We start from the raw sequence: 9,584 nt of genomic DNA, 5'->3' as shown, positions 1-9,584 counted from the left end.
CAGCGCCCTGGTGGTCAGCGTGTGTCAGTGACCAGTCATTCCCAGTTGTTCTGCTGTTAGGGTCAATTTGCATATTACCTTTTATTATATAGTATAGAGGCCTGGTGTATGGGTGGGGGCCAGCTGGTTTGCCCTGAAGAGTGTCCCGGATCAGGGTGGGGGTCCCACTGGGGTGGCTGGCCAACCTGGGTGAGGGGCTGATGACTGTTTGCAGGCTTGTCAAGCCCCAAGCAGTGAGGACCCTCACCCCATGGAGGTTTGGTCAGCGGGGGAGAGGGGTTGATTGCTATTTTCAGGCTGGCCACACCCTCTTTAGGGTAGGGGTTCCCCACTGGGAATGCTTGGCCAGTCTGGGTGAGGGGCTGAGGGCCCTTTTCAGGTTGGCCAAGCCCCCCCGGTGACAGAAGCTCCCAGCCTCTCCTTTTTTTCTTGTTCTTTTTCTTTTTTATTCTGAGATTTTTTTTACCTTCTATAATTGAAACTTTGTAGCCTTGAGAGGAGCTCAGAGCTGTCCAGGGCAGGTGGGAGGGAAGCTTGGCTTCCTCCATCATTGGGGCAACCAAGCCTCCTGCTTGCTCCAGCTCCATGGCTGCCGGCTGCCATCTTGGTTGGGTTAATTTGCATATAGTTGCTCTGATCGGCTGGTGGGCGTGGCTTAAGACATGACAAAGGTACTGTCACTTTGCATGTTTGTCTTTTATTAGTGTAGATAGATAGATAGTTACGTTTTTTTCAATGCAGAAACTACATATAGTATCTCCAGTGATTGTTTGGCACATAATAGACAATAAGTGAATAGAAATTGGTTGTTAATGCTTTTAATTTGTTACAGGGGCATTTATGCAACGAGCCTTTGGATATGTACAGTTATTTACACAACCAAGGGATTGCCGTTTCACTTGCTCAGTTCTATATTTCATGGGCTGAAGAATACGAAGCTAGAGAGAACTTTAAGAAAGCAGATATGATATTTCAGGAAGGGATTCAACGGAAGGCTACACCACTGGAAAGATTACAATCCCAGCACCGGTAAAATGCTTCTCTAGAACTTGTTTTAACTCTTTATAACTAGTGGCTATGAATGGTCATTTTTGCATCTAATAAAGTACTCTCCATGGATTGGCATGTTTACTTAGTTACTATTCAGTTTTTTAAAAGGCATAGTTAATGTACAGTAAAATTCATTCTATGGTGTAGTGTTTTATAAGTAGTTTTCACAAATGAAAAGAGACATGTAACCATTACCATGATCATAATACCCTAGTAAACTAGTTCCACGACTCCATAGAATTCTATCATGCTATCCCTTTGTGCTCAACACCTACTCTCACTCCCAACTCCTGTCAACAACTGATTTATTCTCTCACCCTACAGTTTTGCCTTTTCCATAATATCATATAAATGGAATGATAAAATATATAGCCTTTTGTGTTTGGCTTCTTTCATTTAGCATAATGCATTTGAGGTGTACGAGTTCTTTATATATTCTGAATACAAGTCTTTTGTTAAATAAGTGATTTGTAAGCCATTCTCCCAGCTTAACTCTGGTCTATTCATTCTCTTAACAATGTCTTTTATAGAATAAAAGTTTTTAATTTTGAAGTAGTCTGACATTAGTTATTTCTTATGGATTGTGTTTTGTTATATCTGAGAATTTTGTCTAGCCAAAAGTCACAAAGATTTTCTCCATTGTTTTCATCTTGAAATTTTATAGTTTTACTTTTCACATTCAGATCTGTTACCCATTTTGTGTTATTTTTAAAATATATATATATTTTATTGATTTTTTACAGAGAGGAAGGGAAAAGGATAGAGAGTTAGAAACATCGATGAGAGAGAAATATTGATCAGCTGCCTCCTGCATACTCCCTACTGGGGATGTGCCTGCAACCAAGGTACATGCCCTTGACCTGATTTGAACCTGAGACCCTTGAGTCCTCAGGCCAACACTCTCCACTGAGGCAAACCGGTTAGGGCAATTTTGTGTTAATTTTTGTATAAGATTTGGGTCAAAGTTCTTTGCAGTTGAAAAGACTCTCCATTATGTTGCCTTTGCACATTTGTCAAAAATCAGTTTCAGTTTGATGATTTGTGTAGTTTTATTTCTGTTACTCTATTTTGTTCTATTGATTTGTATATTCATTAGTGTATACCATGTTATCTAGATTACTGTAGCTTTATAATAAATCTGGAAATTAGGTAATATGAATTCTCTAACTGTTCTTTTTAGCTCTTCTGATTCTTTTGACTATAATGTGTTGATTTTTCTTGGGGTTCATTTAAGATTTTTTTCTTTAACATTGGTTTTCAGCAGTTTGCTTGTGATGTGTCTAGATGTAATTTAATCCATTTGGGGTATTAATGGGCTTTTAAAATTTTGTTAAATGAATACCTTTCACAAATTTTGAAAAGTTTTCAGTCATGATTTTAAAAATATTTTTCTGAGCCTATATTTTTTTCTTTATTCTTCTGGGACTTCAGTTATACATATGTTGAACCTTTTTTAAAAAAAATTTTATTGATTAAGTTATTACATATGTGTCCTTATCCCCACATTACCTCCCCCCTCTTCTTGTCCCCCCCCCCACTCATGCCCTCACCCCCCTGTTGTCTATGTCCATTGGTGAGGCCTATATGCTTGCATATAAGTCCTTTATGTTAAACCTTTTGATAATTGTTCCACAGGTCCCAGAAGCTCAGTCCCTGTTTTAATAAAATTTAAACCTTTTTTCTTTCTATTCTCCAGAATGGCCAATTATTGATTTTGTTTTTGGGTTCGTTTACTCTTTTGTCAGCCCTCTTCATTTTGATATTGAGTCCATCCAGTAAATTTTTTATTTTAATATAATTGTGTTTTTCAGGTCTAAATTTTCATTTGATTCTTTTTATATATTCTGTGTCTCTGTTAAGAACTTTAGTCTTTTCATTTCAAATGTTTCTACCTTTATCTCAAGGAGCATAGTTATAATAGCTGCTTTAAAATCTCTGAAAACTCCCAGCACACCTGTGTCATCTGTTGTGTGTGTGTGTGTGTGTGTGTGTTTCTGTTGGTTAATCCTCCGAGGATATTTTTCCATTGATTTTTTAGAGAGAGTTGAAGGGAGGGGGAGAGACAGAGAGAAACATTGATGGGAGAAAGACACATTGATTGGTTGCCTCCCACACAGGCCCCAACCAGGTCCAGGGATTGAGCTTGCAACCAAGATACGTGCTCTATAGACTGGAATCGAGCCTGGGATCCTTCAGTTCATGGGCCCATGCACTATCCACTAAGCCAAACCAGCTAGGGCACCTGTGTCATCTTATTGTTAGTATCTCTTGATTATGTTTTTCTTTGAGAATTGGTCACATTCTCCTGGTTATTTGTGTGTCAAATAATTTCGGATTATATCCTGGACATTTATAATGATACTATATGTTATTAGACTCTGGGCCCTATTCATTAATATTCTGTGGAGAATGTTGAATGTCTTAGTAGGTAACCAATATTCAGATGTCTCAAGTTCTTTCTCATCTTATGTGGCTAGTGATTTCAATGTCTGTTAAATATTCAAGACCTTAGGGATCTATCTCATGTGTGTTGCTCATTGGTTGTTCTGGGACTTGGGCAGTGGTTTATATTATAGTTGAGTTCTCACAGCCTTTTCTGTTCTGCCATGGTTCTGCCCTGTGCATACATAACTGAGGAGTGAGTCTAGGGTTTGTGTCAATTCCTGTACAGAATTAGGAGATCCTCTTCCTTCAGCTCATCCCCTCCCTTATTTCTCCCATACCCATTGGTCCTCAGAGTCCCCCTTCCCCAGTCCTCTGGCCAGAAAGATGAGGTTTCTCTAGGAGTTTTAACTTTCCACACCACCTTTGCAACAATTCAAAACCACAAGAAAAAAGAGAAGGGAAAACAAACAGGAAACAACCCCATTTGGGTTATTTCTTGAAATTTGTCTCCTCTCCACAGTTCACTTGCTTTTGTTTACTTTTCAGAGGCCTCAGTTGCTTTTTTGTATTATATCTAGAGATTTTAGTTCTAATCAGAGAGAGGGGAAGGGGGAGGAAGGAAGAGAGAAAGAAGTACGTGCTATCATGGGCATACTCCATGTTGGGGGAAGTGTATGGAGAAAGAGACATAAAGGCAGTGATAAAATAATGTGACAAGATGTTAACAATTGGTGAATCTACATGAAGGGTATTTAGGTACTTACTCTTGTTAACTTTAAGTTTTATAATAAAAAATTGGTGGGAAACTCTGACTTTAATAAATTCTGTAATCTTAGTTACCCTGATTTTATCCTCAGACCAACGTAATGGTGATCTTCAGAATATTTTTAATTAGTCAAATTTGGACATTTAATAGGGGGTGTTAAATCATTCTAGCCCAAACCTTCTCTGATCTCAAGGTGGTTTTCTTTACTCCTAAGAGAATAAACACTTTCTTTGGGCTTTTTCTACATAGTTCTTCTCCTGTCCTACCCTTCTCCCTTGTTTGTTTTAACAAATTAGAATTTTGAATCTGGTGAGTAGTATTCATCTCCCCAAAGGTTAATTGTTCATTTTTTACTTTAGACAATTCCAAGCTCGAGTGACTCGGCAAACTCTGTTGGTACTTGAGAAAGAAGAGGAAGAGGAAGATTTGGGGTCCTCTGTACCACAACGAAGTACACTGGCTGAACTAAAAAGCAAAGGGAAAAAGACAGCAAGAGCTCCCATCAGCCGTATAGGAGGTGCTCTCAAGGGTACGTTTGTTAAATGTTATTATGGGAAATTCTTAGTCTCAGGTGGTAGGCAAATTATGTAAAGAGATAATAAATATGTAGACATTGTCCTAGTATTCTGAGTACTAGGTAGCAAAAAGAGGGAAGCCTAAGGAGAGTTGATATCACAATGTACACAAAAACCAAAACTTGTCAGCAATTTTGTGTCTTAATTTTTAAAAAAAATATAGGAAGCATCAAAAGTATTTGAGTTAAAGAGTTGTTAGTCGAAAAAAGATATGTCTTGTCAAAATAAAGTTTACATGTCCAGAGCCTCAGAGAATGTATTAACACAGTCTGTAGTCTTTTGGGGCCAAAAATTGGGCTCTCTTTGTATTTACATCTAAAGATGAACAACAATAGCTTTTTTAATTCACTTTTTTTTTTTTTTAGGTAAATTTTATGTTCATAGCAACATTGAACAAAAGGTACAGAGAGCAAATAAGCTTTTATTAACTAAATTTATAGCAGTTAGACATGTAAATGAGAATATTTTTAAAAAGTCTCTTACCCTTTCTTGGTATCAACTTACCAATATTTAGACTGTTTCTTGGCGATCCTACAATTAGAGTATAAGAGATGTATGGTCCTAAAGAACATTTCATTCATATCATGATGAAGGTTGATTGTATTAAGCAGACCCACAACAGAGAGCACCCCTAATAAATGGACTAATTTTAATTTGTCTTCATTAGATTCGGTATGTCTCAACTGATTTCCATTGACAGAAAATTTTAAACTGAAAAATGAAGACTTAGGTTAGTCTCTGATAAAACTAGACAATGTTAGAATGATGACTGGAGGAAGATATAGAATTTGGTGGGTTTTTTTTAATATCTATGAATAAAAGATTGTAGATGAGGGAAAGGAGCGAGAATATAGGTAACAAACACTGGATTTAAAAAGTACTAATGATCTTTCAAAATCTCTTTGATTCTGTGGTAGCAGAAGTAACCTTATCTGGCATTTGAGTTGGATAACTAAAAATTTTACATGGTTTTAATATTTTTCTCCTAGCTTCAAACCAGAACAGAGGACTCCAAAATCCACTTCCTCAACCCATGCAGAGTAATTCTAGAATTACTGTTTTTGATGAAAATGCTGATGAGGCCTCTATAGCAGAGCTGTCTAAATCTACAGTCCAGCCATGGATAGCACCCCCTGTGTCCAGGGCCAAAGAAAATGAGCTGCAAGCGGGCCCTTGGAATGTAGGCAGGCCTTTGGAATACAGGGTAAGGACTCTTACTTTGATCCAGTGTCTTTGCCAAAGTAAAAAAAGACTTCAGATTTAGATTACAGAAGTATTTTTAGCATCTTTAAAAAAAAATTCTTGCATAATTAGGCATGGTCTGCATATGTTGTGTCAGAATGTAAAGCCATCGTAATTTTCATTTTCTTCATTGCCAGCCTCATGACAATACAGCTTCTGTGACAGCTGTATCCTCCATGCTGCCCAGTTTTACTCCATATGTAGAAGAGACTGCACAGCAGCCTGTTATGTGAGTTTGATTTCTTGATTTTTTGAGGTGGGAATTATTAAGCGTGGGCAGAGGTACCTATCCTAATTCCCAAAGGTATTTTCATCTTTGTGAGTATGAAAGTAACCAAAGTTTTGTATTTCCTTTATGTCTATATTCCTTTGAGTATGTTAGGGCTAAAAGACTATTGGTAATATTCTTACTGAAAAATAAACTTAATAGGTTTATATTTACATTGTTATAAGTCAAAGATAACCACTGTGATTCAAGTGAGATGTTCTACCTTTATTATTAACAGGAATTAGAAATTATGATAGTGTTTCCTCTGATCCTGCTTTTTCCTTCCAAATATTTTTTTCTTTTCCTTCCTAGTCCTTAGCATTTCTGTTTGTAAGAAAGAGTGCTGACTGGATAATCAGGCAGTCTGAGATTTAGTCTAATACATAACATTGTGGCATTATAATACTAGATCGTATTTTGTGCCCCAGTGCAACTTAACTCATAACTAATCTATAACCCTCTACTACTATACGGTAGGTAGTGTAGCAGAGTAAAAATAGATAAGATTTAGAGTAAAAATACTGTCTGTTAAGAGCTCATCACTTGGGAGGTTAGTCTTTTTAAAAAATATATTTTTTATTGATTTTAGAAAGAGAGGAGGGGAGAGGGAGAGAGAGATAGAAACTTCAATTGGCTGCCTCCTGCAGACCCCCTACTGAGGATTGAGCCTGAAACCCAGAATCAAACTGGCAACCTCTTGGTGCATGGGTGAACACTCAACCACTAAGCCAAACTGACATGGCAGGAGATTGTTCTTAAGAAAATAATGAGTATTTATAAAAAATTACCTGAAAAAGTTGATAACAAATATTTATGGGTGTTTAATTTTTTTAATGTTTCAAATTACTTTTTAGAAACAATTATGTCAGAATAAATATGGTATAGAAAATGTTCAATTCTATTTTCATTAAACTCATGGATGTCTTGTTTGACTTTTCTATAACATTTTTGTTTAGTTTGTGTTTTTCTTAATATGTTTCAGAACTCTTGATAGATTAAGAAAACCAGCAAAACTCTGTAATAGGAGTTGTAAATATTTTCCTCTAGTTTTCCACTTATCTTTTGATGTTGCCTAGCAGTAACCATTATAACTATATTTTAATTTCTTGCAACAATCAAATTTTACAATCTTTGCCGTAGCCGGTTTGGCTCAGTGGATAGAGCACTGGCCAGCAGACTAAAGGGTCCCAGGTTTGATTCTGGTCAGGGGCACATGCCCGGGTTGCAGCCTCCTACACCCAGTAGGAGGCATGCAGGAGGCAGCTAATCAATGATCCTCTCTCATCATTGATGTTTCTATCTCTCGCTCCCTCTCTCTTCCTCTCTGAAATCAATAAAAAAAAATATTTTAAAAAAAACAACAAATTTTACCATAGTGGTTTTTTTTAATGATAATTTTGTTTTTCTCAAATGTCATTTATTAGAAAATAAAATTCCAGAGAAAGTAGGAGATACAAGGACAGCTGGGAAGTGGGTATAGTACACAGACCTCTTTAAATCAGGGGCATAGAGGATCAAAATAAAATGAGCTACAGGCAGCCCTGGCTGGGTGGTTCATTTGGTTGGAGTATTGTCCTGTATACCAAAAGGTTGTGTATAGGTTCTATTCCTAGTCAGGGCAAATATCTAGGTTGCAGGATTGATCCCCAGTTGAATCCCCAGTCAGGGTACATCCAGGAGGGAACCGATCAACCTTCCTTCCTACTTATCTTCTTTCCTTCCTTCCTACCTCTCTCTCTCTCTCTCTCTCTCTCTCTCTCTCTCTCTCTCAAAGGCAATAAAAACATATCCTCAGATGAGAATTAAAAAAAAAAATAAAAGAGCTACAGGCAAAAAGCCAGTAACACATCTATGGTCCATTCACCTAGAGAGGTTCACTCTTGTTCCCCACATCCCTTACCCCTCCCCACAGCAGTCAGCTTTTATTTTTTTCAATTAAACAAACAAACAAAAAGTTTAGCCCTACCTGGTTTGGCTCAGTGGATAGAGTGTCAGCCTGTGGACTGAAGAGACCCAGGTTCAGTTCTGGTCGAGGGCACATGCCTGGGTTGCGGGCTCGGTCCCCAGTAGGGGGTATGCAGGAGGCAGCTGATCGGTGATTCTCATCATTGATGTTTCAATATCTCTCTCCCTCTTCCTTCCTTTCTGAAATGAATAAAAATATATTAAAAAAGTTTAAACTTTCTTGCCACCTGATGGTTTCTTCCTCTCCAGTTAATGGAATGAATCAGCAAAAGGGGGAATTTCTGATCCTTGGAGCTGGAGAGGAAGCTGAGGAGGGACAAACAGTTCAAAAGTATCCCCCATTAACTCTGTTCCACAATCATGGGGCACATCCAGCCTATTCTAGTTTAAAACATTAATAAGAAATTCAAATTCTCTCCCCCATTTTTTAAGCAAGATAATGCTTTGGAGGCACAAGAGTGAATTTCAAATCCAAGTGGTAGGAAATGAGTATCTATCTATACTAATAAAAGGGTAATATGCTAATTAGACCAGGAGACCTTCTGGACAAAGCCATGGTGGCGGGGCTGAGGCAGAGGTGGTTAGGGGTGATCAAGCCAGGAAGGGAGGGTAGTTAGGGGCAATCGGCCGGCGGGAAGGGGGGCAGTTGGGGTGAACAGGCCAACAGGGTGGGGGCAGTTGGGGGCAATCAGGCCAGCAGGGTCACAGTTGGGACAAGCAGGCCAGCAAGGGGGGGAAAGTTGGGGGGGAGGCAGCGGGGGGCAGTTGGGGGCAAGCAGGCCAGAAGGGCGGTGCAGTTGGAGGCGAGCAGGCTGGCTGGCAGCGTGGTTAGGGGCGATCCGGCAGGCAGATGAGCAGTTAGGAGCCAGCATCCTGGATTGCGAGAGGATGTCTGACTGCCGGTTTAGGCCCAATTCCATAGGGATCCCCTGAGGGATCCCAGATTGGAGAGCGTGCAGGCCAGGCTGAGGGACACCCCAACCCTCCTGTGCACAAATTTTGTTTACTGGGCCACTAGTATATATAAAAGCCTAATATGCTTTGTGTCCCCTCGGGAGTTCAATCGGGAGACTGGGAGTTCAATTGCTTGCTATGACATGCACTGACCACCAGGGGGTGGCGCGGAATGAAGACCCCGGCCAGCAGCCTGAAGCCCCTGGTCAGCCCTGATCGCCAGCTAGACCTAGGGACCCTACCCGTGCATGAATTTTGTGCACCAGACCTCTAGTTAAGATATAAGAGTCCCATTCTCTCCCTCCCAGCTCCAGGGGATCAATCATCACTCTAATCCAGCCTCCTTGAGAACAAAGAAAATCATTGGCAATAAAACAAG

General features: G+C 39.2%; 1 protein-coding gene across 2 annotated transcripts in view; it reads left to right on the top strand.

The window, feature by feature from the left end:
• BUB1B (BUB1 mitotic checkpoint serine/threonine kinase B) overlaps nt 1–9,584 on the top strand; it is a 73,996-nt gene that overhangs the window by 22,543 nt on the left and 41,869 nt on the right. For both annotated transcript variants that reach the window (XM_006778092.2, XM_015557605.1), the window contains exons 5-8: nt 833–1,029; nt 4,561–4,730; nt 5,766–5,980; nt 6,156–6,247. In XM_006778092.2, the coding sequence (XP_006778155.1) occupies nt 833–1,029; nt 4,561–4,730; nt 5,766–5,980; nt 6,156–6,247 (674 nt within the window). The remainder of the gene's footprint in view (nt 1–832; nt 1,030–4,560; nt 4,731–5,765; nt 5,981–6,155; nt 6,248–9,584) is intronic.

This window comes from Myotis davidii, unplaced genomic scaffold (assembly GCF_000327345.1).
Source record: "Myotis davidii unplaced genomic scaffold, ASM32734v1 scaffold46, whole genome shotgun sequence".
Taxonomy (NCBI): Eukaryota; Metazoa; Chordata; class Mammalia; order Chiroptera; family Vespertilionidae; genus Myotis; species Myotis davidii.
This window is presented reverse-complemented; position numbering and strand designations above follow the sequence as displayed.